At 42.6% G+C, this 22,431-nt stretch overlaps 1 protein-coding gene across 2 annotated transcripts in view; it reads left to right on the top strand.

Annotated features, from left to right (window-relative positions):
- Positions 1–22,431, top strand: part of Ash1l (ASH1 like histone lysine methyltransferase) — a 157,178-nt gene that overhangs the window by 111,293 nt on the left and 23,454 nt on the right. For both annotated transcript variants that reach the window (XM_045138061.1, XM_045138060.1), the window contains 8 exons: positions 6,977–7,022; positions 7,171–7,279; positions 10,081–10,287; positions 11,279–11,425; positions 13,405–13,513; positions 14,423–14,587; positions 14,711–14,805; positions 21,565–21,722. In XM_045138061.1, coding sequence (XP_044993996.1) covers positions 6,977–7,022; positions 7,171–7,279; positions 10,081–10,287; positions 11,279–11,425; positions 13,405–13,513; positions 14,423–14,587; positions 14,711–14,805; positions 21,565–21,722 — 1,036 coding nt within the window. The remainder of the gene's footprint in view (positions 1–6,976; positions 7,023–7,170; positions 7,280–10,080; positions 10,288–11,278; positions 11,426–13,404; positions 13,514–14,422; positions 14,588–14,710; positions 14,806–21,564; positions 21,723–22,431) is intronic.

Genomic DNA, 22,431 nt, shown 5'->3' with positions numbered 1-22,431 from the left:
ATGTGTTGTAAACTACAAGGAGAGAAGTACTGCTTTTTTCCTGTTTAATCCCTAATTTAAAATTTTACCCCATGGGGCTGGAGAGATGGCTTAGTGGTTAAGACTTGCCTGCAAAGGCAAAAGACTCAGGTTCAATTCCCCAGGTCCCACATAAGCCAGATGCACAAGGTGGCACATGCATCTGGAGTTTGTAGTGGCTGAAGGCCCTGGCTCGCCCATTCTTTTCCCCTCCCTCCCTCCCTCTCTCTCTCTCTCTCTCTCCTTCTGTCTCTCTCAAATAAAATACAATTTTTTTTTAATTTTTAATTTATTCCATGGACTGGGAAGATGGTTCAGTGGCAAAAGGCAATTGCTTGCAAACCCTTCAGGCCTGGGTTTAATCTCCAGTACCTCTATAAGCCTAGGTAAACAAAATGGTTCATGTGTGTGGAGTTTATTTTCAAAAACAAGACGCCCTGTTGCGCCCACTCTCTCCCTCCCTTCTTCCTCCCTCCCTCTCAAATAAATGAATAAATAAAGCCAGGCTTAGTGGCTCACACCTTTAATTCCAACCTGAAGAAATACACCAAACAAGGGGATAGGGTAGTGATAACACCGAACTGAAGAAGAACCTACCAGAAAAATGAAAGTTAATGAAAACTGTTTATGGTGATACATACCATTAATCCTAGCACACTGGAGTAAGAGGATTGCTGTGAATTTGAGGCCTGCCTGAGACTACCAAGTCAGTTCCAGGTAATCCTAGGCTAGAGTGAGACCCTATCTCCAAAATCCATAAATAAATGTAAAATTTTTTTTGTTTTTAACTTTACTCCAAGGCTAGAGAGATGGCTTAGCGGTTAAAGCATTTGACTGTGAAGCCAAAGAACCTAGGTTCGATTCCCCAGGTTCCACATAAGCCAGATGCACAAAGTGGTACATGTGTTTAAAGTTCATTTACACTGGCTGTAGTCCCTGGCATGCCTATTCCTTCTCTCTGTCTATATCTCCCTCTATCTCTCAAATAAATAAAATATTAAAAAAAACTGGGCATGGTCGCATACACCTTTAATCCCAGCACTTGGGAGGCAATGCTAGGAGGATTGCCATGAGTTCTAGGCCACCCTGAGACTACATAATGAATTCCAGGTCAGCCTGTGGTGTTTTCCCTTTGTTGACTTCTCTTAAATGTATCTTGTTTGTTTATTTGTTTGTTTTGTTTTGTTTTGTTCAAGGTAGAGTCTCATTCTAGTCCAGGCTGATCACCTGGAATTCACTGTGTTCTCAGGGTGGTCTCTGATTTACCTCTGCCTCATGAGTTCTGGGATTGTACATCAAGCCTGGTTTGAATATATCTTTTTAAATAATGTTTTTAAACTTTTTTTTTTTCTCCCTCTAACCCAGGCTGAGCTGGAATTCACTGTGTGTTCTCAGGGTGGCCTCACACTCACAGCAGTTTTCCTACCTCTGTCTGCCCAGTGCTGGGATTAAAGGTGTGTGCCACCACACCCAGATAAACATTTTTATTTATTGATTTATTTTGAGAAAGAGGCAGATAGAAAGTAAATGAGCGCACCAGAGCCATCCAGCCACTACAAACCAACTCCAGATGCATGTGCCACCTTGTGCATCTGGCTTTTGTGGGTCCTGGGAATCAGTCCAGAGTCCTTTAGCTCTGCAGGCAAGCACCTTAAACCACAAAGCTATCTCTCAGACAGCCCTTGAATATATCTTGCAATGTTTCTTAGTAATTTTGTTTGTTTGCTTACTTGACTTGAGTTTTGGTTTTTTGTTGTTTTTTTTTTTTATTGACAACTTCCATAATTATAGACAATAAACTATGGTAATTCCCTCCCATCCACTTTCCTTTTGCAACTCCACTCTCTATCATATCTCCTCCCCCTCTCAGTCTCTCTTTTGTTTTGATGTCATGATCTTTTCATTGTATTATGATGGTCATGTATAGGTACTGTCAGGCACTGTGAGGTCATGGATGTCCAGGCCATCTTGTGTCTGGAAAAATGTATCATAAGCAGTCCTACCCTTACTTTGGCTCTTACATTTTTTCCGCCACCTCTTCCACAATGGACCCTGCGCCTTGGAAGATGTGGTAGAAATATTCCAGTGCTGAGCACTCCTCTGTCACTTCTTCTCAGCACCATGATGCCTTCTGAGTCATCCCAAGGTCACTGCCATCTGAAAAGCAAAGCTTCTCTAACCAGAAGTGAGAGTAGCATTAATACATGGGTATGAACATTAAGAGAAGTGCTTACTGGGCAGTTTGGTGAGTATATTATATACATTTAGTCAGACACCAGCAGACTTTATACCCCTAGGGCTTATGACTTCCCCCATCATAAGTTTTCAGTATCAGTGATGTATTCCCAACCATGGAGCAAGCCTCCAGTCAAATGAGAGGGTAATTGGTTTCCCCCATAACAGACATGCCACTATTTCACTAGTTGGCTCATTTGGCTTGGCTGCCCAAATTTAAGGCTTGAAGTGTCCACTGTTGAGTATCTTCACTGGTGATTTCTCTCTCTCCCACTGAGCTGCATGCAGCTAGTTTTGTCCACCTTTTGTAAGCTGATTTACACAGAGAAGATTATCAGCTCAGCTCCAGCAGGATTTCTCAGTGACCTTGCAGCCCAACTATGTGGAATCTAGCAATAGGGTCTTACCATCTGTTCTTGGTGGGAAACCAAGGGCTTTGGCAATGGCCTATAATATTTGGGGAGCATCAGGGACCTTTCTGGCCAACAACTCATCCCTGGCACTGATAATTTTCTAGTAACAAATCTATGGCTTCTGGGTATTCAATTGTCCAAAAAAGTAGGTTTCTATATGACTTATTTATATCCTCTTAGATTTTGATTAGCCCTCCCTCCACCTTTCCTTTACTCAATCTCTTTCTCTGACCTCACTTAAGTCTTTCCACCCCCTTTGATCTGTTCTTTTACTGACATACATACAATACCATCCTATTAAGTTCCCCCACTCTCTTCCTTTCTGTTCCCTTTATATCTCCTTTCTAGCTTACTGGCCTCTGCTACTGAGTTTCATTCCAACTCAGTATAAGTCTAATCATTTGTAGCTAGGATCCACATATGAGACAGAACATGCAGTGTTTGGCTTTCTGGACATGGGTTGCCTCACTAAGTATAATCCTTTCCAGATCCATTAGTTTTCCTGCAAATTTCATAATTTTCATTACCACTGTGTAAAACTCCATTGTATAAATGTGCCACATCTTCATTATCCACTCATCAGTTGAGGGACATCTAGGCTGCTTTCATTTCCTAGCTATTGTGAATAGAGCAGCAACAAACTTGGTTGAGCAAGGAGTGGTATAGCTGGGTCATGTGGTAAATTTATTTTTAGGTGTGTCAGGAAGCTCCACACTGATTTCCACAATGGTTGTACCAGATTGAATTCCCACCAACAGTAGAAGGGTTCCTCTTTTTCCCTCGCATCCTTGCCAGCATTTATGGTCATTTGTTTTCATGATGGTAACCATTCTGACAGGAGTGAGAGGTCATCTCAGAGTAGTTTAAGTTTGCATTTCCCTGATGGCTATGTTTCTTGCTTTTTAAAAATATTTTATTTATTTTTATATATTTATTTCACAGAGAAAGAGGAAGACAGAGAGAGAGAGAGAGAATGGGAGCGCCAGGGCCTCCAGCCACTGCACATGAACTCCAGATGCATGCGCCCCCTTGTGCATCTGGCTTACAGTATGAGTATTGGAGAATCAAACCTGGGTCCTTTAGCTTTGCAGGCAAACACCTTAACTGCTAAGCCATCTCTCCAGCCCTGTTTATTTTGTAGGGTCTCTAACCCAGGCTGACCTGGAATTCACTATGTAGTTGCAGGGGGTCCTGGAACTCAAGATGATCCTCCCAACTTTGCCTCCCAAGTGCTGAGATTAAAGGTGTATGCCACTGCACCTGGCTTTTTTTGAACTTGTTTTTATTGACAACATCCATACTTACAGACAATAAACCATAATTTCCTTCCCTCCCCTTCACAAATCTACTCTCCCATCACATCCCCTCCCCCTCTTAATCAGTCTCTCTTCTATTTTGATGTCATGATCTCTTCCTATTATGATGGCCTTGTGTAGGTGGTGTCAGGCACTGTGAGGTCATGGACATCCAGGGCATTTGTGTCTTAGAGGAGCACCTTGTAAGCAGTCCTACCCTTACTTTGGCTCTTACATTTGGCCACCTCTTCCACATTGTACCCTCTAATTTTCTTGTAAATATTTTATTTAGTTTTTATTTACTTGAGGGAGAGAGATATATATAAAATAGGCAGGTAGAGAGAGAGAATGTGTGCAACAGCACTTCCAGCCACTGCAAATGAACTTCAGATACATGCACCCTTTTGTGCATCTGGCTTACATGGGTCCTGGGGAATTGAACCTGGGTCCTTTGGCTTTTCAGGCAAGCGCCTTAACCACTTAGCCATCTCTTCAGCCCTGTAATTTTCTTTTAAAGAATTTATTTTCTTTTTCTTTTTTTTTCCTCAATTTTTATTAACATTTTCCATGATTATAAAAAATATCCCATGGTTAATACCCTCTCTCCCCCCAAAGAATTTATTTTCAAGAACAGTTGAGGCGATGGATAGGAACCAGGGCCTCTTGCCACTGAAAACCAATTCCAGATGCTTGTGCTACTTTGTGCCTCTGGATTTATGTGGAAAACTGGGGATTCAGACCTGGGCCACCAGGTACAATGCCTGTCTTCAAATTTTAACTAAGAAGGCATACTGCAATCAGTTTTCCCATAAGAATAGTAATGACTAAAATCGATTCTTTATTGATCTCCCCCCCACCCAGGTAGGGTCTCACTCTAGCTCAGGCTGAACTGGAATTCACTGTGTAATCTCAAATGACCTTGAACTCACAGTGATTGTCCTACCTCTGCTTGCTGAGTGCTGGGATTAAAGGCGTGCCATGCCCGCCTATTAGTCTGTTTTTGTTGTTGTTGTTGTTGTTGTTGTATCTTTGCCTGTAGGCCCTTATTCTACTCCAGCCTGCCTTGGAATTCACTCTATAGTCTCAGAAAATCCTCCTACCTTGTACTCCCAAGTGCTTCAATTCAAGGCATGAGCTACCCTAAAATGGACTCATTAGTCTGTTAGAATAACTTTTTTTCCCCCTATATTCAAAGCACCAAGTTCATTGTTAAAACTGGATGGGAGGCCAGGCTTGGTGTCACACACCTTTAATCCCAGCTCTGGGGAGGCAGTTGTAGGAGGATCATCATGAGTTCGAGGCCACCCTGAGACTACATAGTGAATTCCAGGTCAGCCTGAGCTAGAGTGAAACCCTACCTCAAAAAAAGAAAATAAGAAAGAAAAAAAAACTGGATGGGGGAGGGAGTGTAATGGAGAGTAGATTTATGAAGGGGAAAGTGGGGAGAGGAGGGAATTATCATGGTTAATTGTCTATAATTATGGAAGTTGTCAAAAAAAATATGGAGGGCTGGAGACATGGCTCAACAGTTAAGGCACTTGCCTGTGAAGCCTAAGGACTCATGTTCGACTCTCCATATCCCATGTAATTCAGAGACACAAAGTGATGCTTGCACAATGCCGCACCTGTGCACAAGGTAGTGTGGCATGTGCCTCTGGAGTTTGATTATTGTGGCTGGCAGCCCTGGGACAAAAATTATCTTTTGCTGTCTCTCATTTAAAAATTAAAAAAAGCCGGGCGTGGTGGCGCACGCCTTTAATCCCAGCACTCGGGAGGCAGAGGTAGGATCGCCGTGAGTTCGAGGCCACCCTGAGACTACATAGTGAATTCCAGGTCAGCCTGAACCAGAGTGAGACCCTACCTCCGGGGGGGGGGGGGGGGGGGGAGACAAGTGAGTCATCTCTTTAAGAAAATAACAACCTCAAAAAAAAAAAGGCCAGTTGTGATGGTGCATGCTTTTAGTCCCAGCACTGTAGAGGCATTGATAGTAGGATTGCTGTGTGTTCAAGGCCACCCTGAGACCACATAGTGAATTCCAGGTCAGCCTGGGCTAGAGTGAGACCCTATCTTGGGGGGGGCGGGTGGGACACAGGGCCTGGGCATGGTGGTGCATGCCTTGTATTCCTAGCACTTAGGCGGAGGCAGAGGTAGGAGGATCACTGAGTTCAAGGCCATCCTGAGACTCCATAGTGAATTCCATGTAAGCCTGGGCTAGGAGTCCCTACCTTGAAAAAGAAAACAGAAAAAAAAAAAAAAGTAAAGAAAGAAAGAAAAGAAAATTAACCAGGCATAAGTGCACACAACTTTGATCCCAGCACTCAGGAAGCTGAGATAAGAGGACTAAGACTTCATAGTGAATTTCAGGTCAACCTGGGCTAGAGCAATACTCTGCCTTGAAAAAAAGAAAAATGTTTTTGTATGTGCCTGTAATCCCAACATTTAGAGAATGGCAAGAGGATTGGCCAGAAGTTTCAAACCGACCTGCTGCAAGTTCAAGGCCATCTAGGGTTACGTACTGAGATGCTGTCTTTGTAAATAACAAACAAACAAACAAACAAACAAAAATAAATAAATAAATAAATAAATAAATAAAAAGCCATGCATCATGGCACACGCCTTTAATTCTTCAGAGGCAGTCTGTGAATACAGAGTGAATTCCACGTCAGCCTAGGATAGGATGAGGTCCTACCTCGAGAAAATACATATTTACACACACACAAATATATATATATATACATATATATGTATATTTAATCCTTATTTATTTATGTATTATATACTGCTTGTTTTCTGCACTTATATTTAACCTAGAAAGGCTCACAAATATATTCTTTACTATGTATCCTAGGCTGGCCTTGAACTTATATTTATCCTCCTGCCTCAGGTTACCAAGTGCTGGGATTATAAATATTATCTTGATGCCTAGCTATTTATAAACATTTCTATATGAGCAGAGCACATAAATAGCTTTTTGTATAATTAGGGATTGATGCCACTCTTTTTTCTTTCTTCTAGCTATACAAAAAGCCAGATGTCCCACTGTATAAAAAAATCCGTTCAAGTGAGTAACTTAGGGACTTTTTTCTGCCTCCATAATATAAATGTTCCTTGTAGCCTGTCACTTTTAAAATCCTTCAGTATATTCACAATGTTTTTTTCTTTTTCTGTTTTTGTTTTTTTTTTTTTTTTTTTTTTTTTGACTTCTCAAGATGTCTACGTGGATGTCAAACCTCTTTCTGGTTATGAAGCTACCACCTGTAATTGTAAGAAACCAGATGATGATACCAGGAAGGGTTGTGTGGATGACTGCCTCAATAGGTACTGTAACTGATTCCTCTAAGTGTAGACAAGGCATACGTACAAGACCTCCTTTGACTAAGTAGGCTTTTTCACTTTCCTCAAGATGTTGTACACATATATATAAAACCTAGTGCGGCCAGGTGTGGTGGCGCACACCTTTAATCCCAGCTCTCAGGAGGCTGAGGTAGGACAATCACTGTGACTTCGAAGTTAGCACTGGACTACAGAGTGAGTTCCAAGTCAGCCTAGCTAGAGTGAGACCCTATGCCAGGCATGGTGGGCCATACCATTAACCTCAGCACCCTCAAAAAGAGGGAAAAAGGGAGGGGTTGGCTGGAGAGATGGCTTAGTGGTTAAGGCACTTGCCTGCAAAGCCAAAGGACCAAGGCTCAATTCTCCAGGACCCATGTAAGCCAGATGCACAAGGGCGTGCATACATCTGGAGTTCGTGTGCAGCAGGCAGAGGGCCAGCCATGCCAATTCTCTCTCTACCTACCTACCCATTTCTTTCTCTCAAATAACTAAAGGTAGTTTCTTTAAATTTCAATTGGTAAAATATATTTATTTTACCAAATTTTTCTAGTTTTTCCTTTTGGTGGTTTTGTTTTGTTTGGAGGTTTGTTTGTTTAAGGCAGAGTTTCACTTTAGCCACTTTGACCTGGCATTCACTATGTAGTCCAGGCTACCCTTAATTTCATTTCAGTCCACCTACTTCAGCCCCCATACACATGAGCCACTACACACCAACTGTCTTTTATTGTTTTGGCTTAGCATTTAGAGTATGTTCCTGCAATGCCAAAGGTCCCCAGTTCAATTCCCAGGACCCAAGTAAGCCAGATGCATAAGGTGGTACATGCATCTGGAGTTCCTTGCAGAGGCTGAAGGCCATGGCGCTCCCATTCTCTCTCAAATAAAATAAATAAATAAATTATATATGTCTGTCCGTATGTATGGGTATACTAGGATGAACACCAGAGGCTTGTGCCACTCTTTGTATCTGCTTCTACAAGGGTGTTGGAGAATTGCACCCTGGCCATAGGCTTTGCAAGCTAGTGTATTTAATCACTGACCCATCTTCCAGTCCCCCCAGCTCTTTAACTCTGTAAATGGATATCAGGCATGTTGGTGCTTAAGTGTAATCCCAGCACTCAGGAGGCTGAGGCAGGAGGATCTAAAGTTGCAGTTCAGCCTGTGCAACACAGTGAAAGCTTGTCTTAAAACAAGAAAAAAAGCCAGGCTTGATGATGCAGGCCTTTCATCCCAGTACTTGGGAGGCCTCAAAGATAGGACTATCCCTATGCGTTCATGGTCATCCTGAGACTACATAGTGAATTCCAGGTCAGCCTGAGCTAGAGTGAGACCCTGGAAAAAACAAACAACAATAATAATAATTTAATGAAAAAAAAAAAAAAACAGGAAGAAAGCCAGGTGTGGTGGTGCATGCCTTTAATCCCAGCACTTGGGAAGCAAAGGTACCCTACTTTGAAAAAAAAATTTTGTTTTGTTTTTTCAGGTAGGGTCTCGTTCTAGCCCAGACTGACCTGGAATTCACTCTGTAATCTCAGGCTGGCTTCATACTCGCAGCAGTCCTCCTACTTCTGCCACTGTAGTGGTGGAATTAAAGGCTTTGAGCCATCACACCCCTTTTTTAATTGTTTGAAGTTCAGAGAGGCTAGGGTGGAGATGTCCATCTTTAATCCCAGGACTCAGGAGGCTGAGGTAGGAGAGTGTGAGGCCAGCCTGAGACTATAGAGTGAATTCCATGTCAGCCTGGGCTGGAGCCAGACACTACTTGGGGGGAAAAGAAAGTGAGGAGGGCTAAAGAGCCTCTCAGCAATTAAAGGTGATTGTTTACAAAGCCTGATAGCTCAGATTGGGTTTCTCACTACCCACATAAACCCAGCTACCCAAAGTGGCACATTTTGTGTGGAGTTTGTTTATAGTAGAGGCCCTGGTATTCTCTCTGAAGTAAATGAAAGCTTTTTTTCAAGGTAGGGTTTTGCTCTAGGCTGACCTGTAATTTACTATGTAGTCTCAGGATGGCTTTGAACTCATAGAGATCCTCCTACTTCTGCCTCCCCATTTGTGGGATTAAAGGCATGTGCCACCATGTCTGGCTTAAAAATATTTGTTTTAAGTTGGGGGAAATGACCATGGGAGCAGCTACAAAACAAGAATTCAATGAAAAGTTAGTTATGCTGAACAATAATTTTGGAACAGTGACAAATGGCATCAGCAACAGAATGAGTAGAGGGGTGTGGGTTTTCTATGACAATAGAGAAGTGACTTTGGGGCTAAACATGGTGGCACACACCTTAAATCGCCTTTATTCCCAACACTGGGGAGAAGGCTAAGATAGAAGACCAGCCTGGAGCTAGCTATACAGTGAAATCCAGGTCATCCTAGGCTATAGTGAAACCCTGCCTTAAAAAGACTAAAAACAAAAAAAGTGTCTGTGATCTAACTTAAATCCTCAATATTAATTCAATACCATTTTTGTTATTTTAGTTGTTTGACTACTTTTGTTATAAATTCATTTCATGTATTCACTTAAAAATTCTTATTAGAGCCAAGCATGGTGGCCCATGCCTTTAATCCTAGCACTCGGGAGGCAGAGGTAGGAGGATCGCTATGAGTTTGAGGCCACCCTGAAACTACATAGTTAATTCTAAGTCAGCCTGGACTAGAGTGAGGCCCTACCTTGAAAAAACAAAAACAAACAAAAAAACAAACAAAAAAAAATTTCTTGTAAGATAAAACATTGATTGAGTAAACTATATATTATATAAATTGATTACAATTACTCTTTTTCATTTTAGAATGATCTTTGCTGAGTGTTCACCCAACACTTGTCCCTGTGGTGAGCAGTGTTGTAACCAGCGAATACAGAGGCATGAGTGGGTACAATGTCTTGAACGATTCCGAGCTGCTGAAAAAGGTTGGGGAATCAGAACCAAAGAACCCCTAAAAGCTGGACAGTTCATCATTGAATACCTAGGTGAAGTTGTCAGTGAACAGGAATTCAGGTAATTGATATTCTCCTGTAAAATAATGAGATGCAAGATTAAAATAGTGTCAACAATTTGGACTTTTGTTTTTTAAAATATTTATTTGAGAGATAGAGAGAGGCAGATATAGGGAGATAATGGGCATTTGGGGGCCTTTAGCCACAGCCACTACAAACAGTCTACAACACCTTGTTCGTCTTTTTTTATGTGGCTACTGGGAATCTTATCTGGGTCCTTAGGCTTTGCAAGCAGGCGCCTTAACCACTATGCCATCTCTCTAACCCTATTTGTTTTATACGGTAGAGTCTCATTCTAGCCCAGGCTGACCTAGAACTCTAGCTCCAGGCTGGTCTTGCACTCACAGAGATCCTCCTGCTTTGGCCTCCCTAGAGTTGGGACTAAAGCCATGTGCCACCATGCCTGGCTGGATTTGAACTTTTTTCTTTTTATTTATTTACTTATTTGTTTTTGAAGCGGGGGAGAGAATGGGTGGGTCAGAGCCACCAACCACTGTACACAAACTCCAGATGCATGAGCCACTTTGTATATCTGGCTTAACCACTGTTTTATAAGGTAGAGTCTCACTCTAGCCCAGGCTGACCTGGAACTCTAGCTCCAGGCTGGTCTTGCACTGTCAGCAATCATCCTGCCTCAGCATCCCTAGAGTTGGGATGTGCCACTGTGCCCAGCCGGATTTAAACTTTTTTAAAAAATTATTTTTAAAGCAAGAAAGAGGTACATAGAGAATGGGTGTGCCAGGGCTTCTAGCCAATGCAAACAAATTCCACATGCATGTTCCACCTTGTATGTCTGTCTTACATAGGTACTGGGAAATTGAACGTGGGTCCTTAGGCTTTCCAGGCAGGCACCTTAACCACTAAGCTATCACTCTAGTCCCAGATTTGAACTTTCAATCTGTAATTAAGCATTCAGCCTTAGCAGTAAAGTGGTGAGCATAGCTGCCCTCCAATTTAATCAGTAATTGGTTTTCAATCATTTCTCTCTCTAGGAATAGAATGATTGAGCAGTACCATAATCACAGTGACCATTACTGTCTGAACCTGGATAGTGGAATGGTGATTGACAGCTACCGAATGGGTAATGAGGCCAGATTCATCAACCACAGTTGTGACCCAAACTGTGAAATGCAGAAATGGTAAGGAAGTAAGAAAAGATAAAGCCAAAAGTTGAGGTAAATCAAATATTAGATTTTAAATGTTCAATATTTCATAAAGAAGAGAGCTGGGCTTAGTGTCACATATATTTAATCCCAGTACTTGATAGGCAGAGGTAGGAGGATTGTTGAGAGGTCAATGCTACCCTGGGACTATATAGTGAATTCCAGGTCAGCTTGGGCTAGAGTAAGATCCTATCTCAAAAAAAACAAAAATGTGGGGAGGGGCAAGGTATTTGGCAAAATTTGGTTTTTTGAGGTAGGGTCTTACTCTAGCCCAGGCTGACCTGGAATTCACTATATAGTCTCAGGGTGGCCTTGAACTCATGGCGATACTCCTACCTCTGCCTCCTAACTACTGGGATTAAAGGCGTGTGTCATCTTGCCTGGCTATGGCAAATTTTTGTAAATATGTTTTTATATAAAGCACATCCCTATGAATATAAAATAGCTTCATTGTTTAGAGCAGTAAAGTTGAAGCAGGCAAAGGCGCCTGGTTGATTTGGTAGAGTATACAAACACCTGGACTTGGTCCCTGTGCCATGAAATAAAAAATAAATTTTAAGGCCAGAAAGTTATTTTCTGCTTTTATGTAGCCCTGGCTGGCCCTGAACATGTAGTGTGATCTTCCTGATTCTATCTCCTGTGTGCTGGAACTATAGGCATGAGTCACTATATCTAGCTCACCCTTCTTGTTCTTTACAGTTTATCTTCTAAGATGAATTTTGATCTTATTTCAGTCATAATACATCTGTTTTAGCCAGGCATGGAAACACAAATCTGTAATAATAACACCTGAGGTAGGTGCAGGATAATCTCAAGCTAGAGGCCAGCCTGAGCTACAAAATGAGACACTATGAGTAAAATGTTTGTCATGTAAGCATGAGGACCTGAATTCCAATCACCTCCACCCATATAAAAGCTAACGTGGCCTGGCATGGTGGCACACTCAGGAGGCAGAGGTAGGAGGATCCTGCAAATTCAATGCCACCCTGAGACTATGTAGTGAATTCCAGGTCAGCCTGAGCTAGAGTGAAACCCCTACCTTGAAAAGACCAAAAAAAAAAAAAAAAAAAGTGTGGCAGCACATGCCTGTAATCCTAGCAATGGAGAGGCAGAGCAAAAGGAGGATCCCTAAGTCTTGGTGAACTCGTTCTAGATTGTTTGAGATTCTGGCTAAAAAAATAAATAAATAAAACATTACCAGGCAAGATGGCACACGTTTAGTCCCCAGACTGGAGGCAGAGATAGGAGAAACACTGTAAATTTGAGGCCAGTCTGAGACAAGAGATTGAGTTCCCAGAAATGACATAAGAAATTTAAAAGCTGCCTGCCATGCATCCTATTGCATACCTTGAATCCCAGCACTCTGAGAGGCAGAGATAGGAGGATTGTTGTGAGTTCAAGGCCAGCCTGAGACTACATAGTTAATTCCATGTCAGCCTAGGCCAGAGTGAGACCCTACCTCAAAAAAACAAAAAAGAAAAAAAAAAAAAGAAAAAAGCTGGGCTACAGAGATGGCTCAGCAATTAAGGCATTTTATTGCAAAGCTTAAGGGCTCAGGTTCAGTTCCCCAGTACCCACATAAAGCAGATGTGCAAAGTGGCACATGTGTATTTTTTTTTTCAAGGTAGGCTCTCACTGTAGCCCAGGCTGACCTAGAATTCACTATTTAGTCTTGGGCTGCCCTCAAACTCACAGTGGTCCTCCTACTATTGCCTCCCAAGGGCTGGGGTTAAATGCATGTGCCACCATACCCGGCTATAAATAAATTACTAACGTCTGAATTTGAGCTGGGCATGGTGGCACACACCTTTAATCCCAGCACTTGAGTGTTGAACTAGGAGTATCGCAAAAGTTCCAGGTCAACCTGGGCTAGATAGGAAGACTCTGCCCAAAGAAAGAATATCAACAGCAAAAAATATCCCAGCCTTTTATTCTACTAATTTCTTTCTTCATAGGTCTGTTAATGGAGTATACCGGATTGGACTGTATGCACTTAAAGATATGCCAGCTGGGACCGAACTTACTTACGATTATAATTTTCATTCCTTCAATGTTGAAAAACAGGTAAGACTTTAAATTCGAGAGGGAGGGCTGGAGAGATGGCTTAGCGGTTAAGCGCTTTCCTGTGAAGCCTAAGGACCTCGGTTCGAGGCTCGATTCCCCAGGACCCACATTAGCCAGATGCACAAGGGGCGCACACATCTGGAGTTCATTTGCAGTGGCTAGAGGCCCTGGTGCACCCATTCTCTCTCTCTCTCCCTCTTTCTCTCTGTCGCATTCAAATAAATAGGAATAAACAACAAAAATATTTTTAAATAAATAAATTCTAGAGGGAGAGACAAAACTGTCACTTGTAACCCTAACATGGGCTATCAGCCAACATTACAGTCTTGGAATCGTGAATTACATGGGAGAAGACCATTTTTAGTGAAGTTTCCATAACTTTGATTTTTTCATTTTGTTTCTTTTGTTGTTGTTTTGAGATAAGGTCTTGCTGTGTAGCCCTAGCTACCCTTGAACTTGCTATGTAGACTACGTTGACCTCAAAATTGCAATGATCTTCATGCTTTTACCTCCCAAGTACTATACCAGCCATGTACAACTATGTCAGCTTTGTTGTTTTGTTTTGTTTTGTTTTGTTGTGGGGGCAGGGTCTCACTAAGGCCAAGCTAACCTGGAATTCACTCTGTAGCCCATTCTGGCCTTGAACTCCCATTGTGCCTCATACCTCAATCTCCTGAGTGCTGGTATTAATTAAAGGCTTTATACTTTTAAGTATCCCAGACTGGCCTCAAACTGTATAGCCAAGGATGACCTTGAACCTCCTGATCTTCCTTTTTCTACCTCCCCAGTACTAGGATTATAGTCATTGGCCACTATGCCTGGCTTAAATTCTTTGATTTATGCTTTTCTTTGTGGATCTGAGTGTTTAAGCATACTGTTTGAATTATAAAAATATTCTTTCCTTACAAGCAACTTTGCAAATGTGGCTTTGAGAAGTGTCGAGGAATCATTGGAGGCAAGAGTCAACGAATGAATGGACTCACCAGCAGCAAAAGCAGCCAGCCTGTGACCACACACAAAAAGTCTGGCCGGTCAAAAGAGAAGAGAAAGTCTAAGCACAAGCTAAAGAAGAGGGTGAATGAAGGCTTTTGATGAATTACTACAAGGGGGTTACTGTAGAGTGTTCTTCTTATTGGCTTTAGTCATATTAGAGGTGATTTGTGATTGATACATGTATATTTTCTCTCATCTGTTTAGAGAGGCCATCTCTCTGAGGAGCCCAGTGAAAACATCAATACCCCAACAAGATTGACCCCTCAATTACAGATGAAGCCAATGTCCAATCGAGAGAGGTAAAAATAAAAACTTTTATATATGTATTTTTATTTATTTGAGAGAGAGTGGGCGAGCCTGGACCTCCTGCCACTCTCAATGAACACCAGACATATTCAACACTTAGTGCATCTGGCTTTATGTGGGTATTGGGGAATCAAACCCAGAAAGTCAGGCTTTGCAGGCAAGTGCCTTTAACTACTGAACCATCTCTCCAGCCCCAAAATTTGTATATTTTTATTTATTTCTTCTAGACAGGGGATAGGCAGACAGAAAGAGAGGGAGTACTAGGCACACCATGGCTTCCTGCCACACAGACAGACTTCAGATGCACACCCCACTCTGTTCATCTACTTTATGCATGTACTGGGAAAGCAAGCCTGGATCAAGTAAGTGCCCTTAACCACTGAGCCATCTCTCTAGCCCAGAAAGAGTTTTAAAAAAATGGTTACTTGAGCCGGGCGTGGTGGCGCACGTCTTTAATCCCAGCACTCGGGAGGCAGAGGTGGTAGGATCACCGTGAGTTCGAGGCCACCCTGAGACTACATAGTTAATTCCAGGTCAGCCTGGACCAGGGTGAGACCCTACCTCGAAAAAAACCAAAAAAAAAAAAAAAAAAAAAAAATGGTTACTTGAGTTGTTCCTATATTATGTGATTTTCTTATCCACTTAAAACTTATTAAACTTGGACTAGAGAGATGGCTTAGTGGTTAAGACACTTACTTGCCTGCAAAGGCTAAGGACCCATGTTCCACTCCTCAGATCCCACATAAGTACAGGTGACGCATGCACAAGAATGCCCATGTGTACAAGGTGGCACACATGTCTAGAATTCAGTTTCAGTGGCTGGAGGCCGTCATACCAACTCTCTCTCTTATTAAAAAAAAAAGGCCAGTATGTTGGGCTTGCCTCAAAAAAATTACTGGCCAGGTGTGGTGGTGGACACTTTTAATCCCAGCGCTTGGGAGGCAGAGGTAGGAGGATTACCATGAGTTCATGGACACCCTGAGATTCATAGTCAATTTCAGGTTAGCCTGGGCCGAGGGAGACACTTCCTCCAAAAAAAAAATAAACAAAAATGTTATTAAATTTAAAAGGGGGAGGCAAAAAATTATTAAACTTCTTGTTCTGTGTGCATTTGTAGTGTGATGTATGTGTGTAAATGCACATGCCCCATGTGAACATGTAGAGGTCAGAGATCACAGCTCTCCTTTACCACTCACTGGAGGGTTTTCATGAACAAGAGACTCTTTCTGAAACTAGAACTTCTGCTTGTGCAAGCCCCTGTGATTCTCATGTTTCCACTTCCCACGGCACTGGGATGACAGGCGTGTGTGGCCATGCCCAGCTGTTTGACTTGGGTACTGGAAAATTGAATTCAGACATTCTCTGACTCTCATGCTTACCCACTAGCCCCTTAAACTTCTTTGTTTTCTTAGCTTTTAGAAAGATTTTATTAAGCCGAGTACAGTGGTGCACACCTTTAATCCAAGAACTCTGGAGGCAGAGGTAGGAGGATCACCGTGAGTTCAGTGCCAGCCTGAGTCTACATAGTGAATTTCATGTCAGCCTGGGCTAGAGTGAGACCCTACCTTGAAAAAAAACATAAAAAGAAAGATTTTTATTAGATAGAGGGAAGGAAAGAAGAGAAAGTACAGAGAGCTCCTACCATGAGGGAAGAAAGCCTCCCCCCTTAACTTCTTATCTTTGGTCTTTGTGGTGCACACCTTTAATCCCAGCAATCCCAGCACTCAGGAGGCAGACATAGGAGGATTGCCGTGAGTTTGAGGCCACCCTGTGACTACATAGTGAATTCCAGGTCAGCCTGGGGTAGAGTGAGACGCTACCTCAAAAGACAAAAAACCAGCAACAACAAAAATATATATACAGGAGTCAAATATAACTGTAGGCAACGTGGGAAGTGTATGTCTGTATTTAAAGAGAATTAGCTTAGCAGTATCCATGACTTTGTCAGTATTCACAGATATTTTTACTTTAAGCATTTTATCTATTTTATTTATTTATTTGAGATAGGGAGAGAAAGAGAGAGTGAAAATGGGTGGGCCAGATCTTCCAGCCACTGCAAACAACTTCAGACACATGTACCACCATGTGCATCTGACTTATGTAGGACCTAGAGAATCAAACCTGGGTCCTTAGGCTTCGCAGGCAAGTGCCTTAACCAGTGAGTCATCTCTCCAGCCCAGATATTTTCATTTTATATTGCTGGTATCATAGATGTCCCAAAATATCATTTATCTTTACTTCAGCATTGCTGTGGTTGTTTAGACTACCTAACACATCAAGCATTAACAATTAGTATAAGCCAGGCGTGGTGGCGCATGCCTTTAACCCCATTACTTGGGAGGCAGAGGTAGAAGGATTGCCATGAGTTTGAGGCCACCCTGAGACTCCATAGTGAAATCCAGGTCAGCCTGGGCTAGAGTGAGACCCTACCTCGAAAAACCAATAAAAAATAAAGAATTAGCCGGGTGTGGTGGCGCACGCCTTTAATCCCAGCACTCGGGAGGCAGAGGTTGGAGGATCGCCATGAGTTCGAGGCCACCCTGAGATGACAGAGTTAATTCCAGGTCAGCCTGGACTAGAGTGAGACCTGACCTCGAAAAACCAAAAATAAAGAAACAAACAAACAAACAAACAAACAAAGGAAGGACGGACGGACGGACTAGTATAGGCTCTGAGGGTGTTGGCTCACTCCTATAATATCAGCAATCAAGAAGAGGCTGAGGCAGGCAGATAGCCTTGATTTTTTTTTTTTTTTGTTTTTTGTTTTTCAAGGTAGGGTCTCACTCTGGTCCAGACTGACTTGGAATTCACTATGTAGTCTCGGGATGCCTATGAACTCCTACCTCGAGGGTGGCCTCGAACTCATGGTGATCATTCTACCTCTGCCTCCCGAGGGCTGGGATTAAAGGCATGAACCACCATGCCCAGAAGCCTTGATTTTAAGGTCTACATAGTTCAGAAAAGCCTGGGCTACAGAGTGAGACCCTGTCTCAAAAAATTAAAATGAAAGCTGGGAATGGTGGCCCTCACTTTACTGAGGTAGGAGGATCACTGTGAATTCCAAGCTAACCTGAGACTAATTCCAGGTCAGCCTGGGCTACATGGAGATTCTACCTTGAAAAACCAAAATAGCTGGGCATGGTGGCGTACGCCTTTAGTCCCAGCACTTGAGAGGCAGAGGTAGAATGATTGCCTTGAGTTCGAGGCCATCCTGAGATTACATAGTGAATTCCAGGTCAGCCTGGGCTAGAGTGAAACACTACCTCAAAGAAACAAACAAAATAAATAAATTAATTAAAAGAGCCATTGTTGGGCTTTGGCTGGCATGTGCAAGCAAAGCTGTAGGTTTGATCCCAACATCCATAAACAATTATAAGGGCTGGAGGGATGGCTTAGTGGTTAAGGCATTTGCCTGCAAAGTCAAAGGACCCAGGTTCAATTCCCCATGACCCATGTTAGCCAGAAGCACAAGGGGCCGCATGCATTTTGAGTTCGTTTCCAGTGGCTGGAGGCCCTGGCGCACCTATTCTGTCTTTCTCTCACTCTCCCTTTTTCTCTGTCAAATAAATAAATAAAAATATTTAAAATTTTTTAAAATTATAACAATGCCTATATCATAATTTTGGTGTTCTGTGTTTTTGTTTTTATTTTTGTTTTGGTAGTCCTGTGGATTGAAATCATACCTTTCCTTCACACCTGTTAGACATGCACTCCACCACTGGCCACATCTCCAGCCCTTGAAACATATTTGTTTCTTTTGTCTCTCTTCCTGTTTAAAGCAGTTTCATTATGCAGGCCCAGTGGCCTGGAACTCTACTGTGTACGCCACGCTGGCTTCAAACTGAACACTGTCTTCCTGCCTCTGATTCCCAAGTACTAAGATTCTAAGTATAAGCCAGCCTAGATAGCTTCCTTTTATTTTTTTCAATGTATGTTTTTGTTTGTTTTTCAAGGTAAGGTCTCCCTCTAGCCCAGGCTGACCTGAAATTCACTATGTAGTCTCAGGGTGGCCTCAAACTTATGCTGATCCTCCTACCTCTGCCTCCCAAGTGCTCAGATTAAAGGTGTGCACCACTACACCTGGTTTCTTACAATTTTTTTTTTGTTTATTTTTTATTTATTTATTTGAGAGTGACAGACATAGAAAGACAGATAGAGGGAGGGAGAGAGAATGGGCACACCAGGGCTTCCAGCCACTGCAAACGAACTCCAGACGCGTGCGCCCCCTTGTGCATCTGGCTAACGTGGGACCTGGGTAACCGAGCCTCAAACCGGGGTCCTTAGGCTTCACAGGCAAGCGCTTAACCGCTAAGCCATCTCTCCAGCCCCAATTTTTTTTTTTTAATTTATTTGTAAAGAGGGAGAGAATGGGTGCACCACAGCCTCCTGTTTGCTTTTGATAGGGACAGTACTTTTTGAATATAGGGAATAGGAAATACAGTCTCTAAGGGACTGGGAAATGGCTTAGCAGTTAAAGGGAAAGACTGCCAACCTGGCTTCAATTTCTAAGCCACCTAATAAGCCAGACACACACACATACAAAGTGTCCCAAGCCTTTAATCCTTTTTTTGGTTTTTTGAGGTAGGGTCTCACTCTAGCTCAGGCTGATCTGGAATTCACTCTGTAGTCTCAGGGTGGCCTCAAACTCATGGCTATCCTCCTACCTCTGTCTCCAGAGAGAGAGAGAAAAAAAATGGGCGTATCTGGGCCTCTTACCATTGCAAATGAACTCCAAACACATGTATCACTTTGATCATCTGGTTTTACATGGGTAATAGGAAATTGAACCCTGGCTACACGGTTTGCAAGCAAGTACATTTAACTGCTATGCCATCTTCCTAGCCCCTGTTTTTCTTTTAGATTTTTTGTGGGGTTATTTTGTTTGTTTTTGTTTTTGTTTTTCAATGTAGGATCTCACTGTAGCCCAGGCTGACCTGGAATTCACTATGTAGTCGAGTGTCCTCAAACTCATGGTGATCTTCCTACTCTGCCTCCTGAATGCTGGGATTAAAGGTGTGCGCCTCCACGCCCGGCTAAAATAATTTTTGAAATATTTTATTCATTTATTTGAGAGAGAGAGAGAGACAGATAGATAGAGAGAGAAAGCATGGGAGTGCCAGGGCCCCTAGACACTGCAAATGAATTCTAGGCGCATGTACCACCTTGTATATCTGGTTTTACATGGGGCTTCGAACCCTTGCTAGCATGGTTTGTATGTAAGCAAGTACCTTTAACCACTGTGCTATCTCCCCAGCACCTGAAAGAATGGGCGCGTGAGCTCCTCCAGCCACTGCAACCTTCAGACACCTGTGCCCCCTTGTGCATCTGGCTAAAGTGGGTCCTGGGGAATTGATCCTCAAACCTGGGTCCTTAGGCTTCACGGGCAAGCACTTAACTGCTAAGCTATCCCTCCAGCCCTTTCATTTTGTTTTTTAAATTTTTTAAAATTTATTAATTTATTTGAGAATAAGAGGCATATAGAATGGGCGTACTAGGGCCCCTAAACACTGTAAATGAATTCCAGATGCAGGCACCACCTTGTACATATGCCTTAATGGTGGGCACTGGGGAATCAAATCTGCCTGCAGGCAGTTATCTTACCCACTGAGCCATCTCTCCAGCTCTCTGTTTTTTTTTTTGTTTTTTAATTTTTTTTTTTTTTTTGAGTTAGTGTCTCATTCTAGCCCAGGCTGACCTGGAATTCACTATGTAGTCTCAGGGTGGTCTCGAACTCACTGTGATCTTCCTACCTCTCTGCCTACCAAGTGCTGGTATTAAAGGCATGTGCCACCACACCTGGCTTTTTTTTTTTTTTTTTTTTTTTTTTTTTTTGGTTTTTCGAGGTAGGGTCTCACTAGCCCAGGCTGACCTGGAATTCACTATGTAGTCTCAGGGTGGCCTCGAACTCACGGTGATCCTCCTACCTCTGCCTCCCATGTGCTGGGAGTAAAGGTGTGCGCCACCACGCCCGGCTTACCTGGCATTTTTTTTAAGCTTTTGTACATGTGTGTGCATCTACATGAATGTGCACACACTGGGTTGCCTTACTCCTAATCTCCTAATAAATAAATACCTCTGGCTTACATGGGTGGCATGGAATTAAACCTAGAATGGCATGCATTGCAACCACTTTTAACTATTGAACCATCTCCCCAGACTAGCTTTACATTTTTATTTGTGTATTTATTGGGTGGGTGGGTGAGTGTTTTAATCTTGCCCAGGCAATTTTTTGGGTCTTTTGTTTGTTTTTCTCAAGGTAGGATCTCTCTAGCCCAGGCTGACCTGGACTCCACTATGTAGTCTCAGGGTGCCCTCGAACTCATGGTGATCCTACTTCTGCCTCCTGAGTGAGTGCTGCACCCAGCTTTTTTGGATTTTTGAGGTAGGGTCTCACTGTAGCCCAGGCTGTCCTAGAATGATGGTACTGTGTAGTATTTTGCTAGTCTAGAACTCACTACAATCCTCCTACCTTAGCTTCCACATTAAAGGCACATGCCACCATGTGTTCACTTATATCACTTAACAGCTTATGCAGAACAGATGTAATAAAGTACTGTAGTAATAACTCCGTTTTTGTTTTGTTTTGTTTTTTTGAGGTAGTGTCTCACTAGCCCAGGCTGACCTGGAAATCACTATGTAGTCTCAGGGTGCCCTTGAATTCACAGCAGTCCTCCTACCTCTGCCTTCAGAGTGCTGGGATTAAAGGTGTGTGCCACCATGCCTGTCTAATAACTCCTCTTTTTTCCCTGAAGGAACTTTGTATTAAAACATCATGTCTTCTTGGTCCGGAACTGGGAAAAGATTCATCAGAAACAGGAGGAAGTAAAGCATACCAGCGATAATATTCACTCAGCATCATTATATACCCGCTGGAATGGCATCTGTCGAGATGATGGGAATATTAAGTCTGGTAAGGCATGAGACGCTTTTCTGTTAAAATTTATCCAATAATCATTTATGTTAGCTACTTTTCTTTAATTTTTTTGTTTATCATTTTTATTTATTTATTTGAGAGCAGCAGACAGAGAAAGAGGCAGAGAGAGAATGGGCACTCCAGGACCTCCAGCCACTGCCAATGAACTCCAGACGTGTGTGCCTCCTTGTGCATGTGGCTAGCGTGGGTCCTGGGGAATGGAGCCTCAGACGGGGTCCTTAGTCGCTTTCTCTCTTCCTTCCTACCTGGGAAAATAACCTGCAGCCAGAAAGCACCATAGGGGGGAAAAAAGTGTGTGTTTTCCCCATTCAGATGAGTGCTATACTCATAAACCATTGAGTTTTTAAAATATTTACTATTTTATTTTTTAAATTTTTTTGTTTTTATTTATTTATTTATTTGAGAGCGACAGAGAAAGAGGCAGGGGGGGGGAGGATGGGCACGCCAGAGCCTCCAGCCATTGCAAACAAACTCCAGATGCATGTGCCACCTTGTGCATCTGGCTTACCTGGGTCCTGGGGAATCGAGCCTCAAAGAGGGATCCTTAGGCTTCACAGGCAAGCATTTAACCATTAAGCCATCTCTCCAGCCCTATTTTCTTTTTTCTTTCCTTTTTTTTTTTTTTTCCCAGGTAGGGTCTCATTCTAGCCCAGGCTGACATGGAATTCACTCTGTATTTTCAGGG

The sequence above is a fragment of the Jaculus jaculus genome, chromosome 19 (assembly GCF_020740685.1).
Source record: "Jaculus jaculus isolate mJacJac1 chromosome 19, mJacJac1.mat.Y.cur, whole genome shotgun sequence".
NCBI classification, from domain to species: domain Eukaryota; kingdom Metazoa; phylum Chordata; class Mammalia; order Rodentia; family Dipodidae; genus Jaculus; species Jaculus jaculus.
This window is presented reverse-complemented; position numbering and strand designations above follow the sequence as displayed.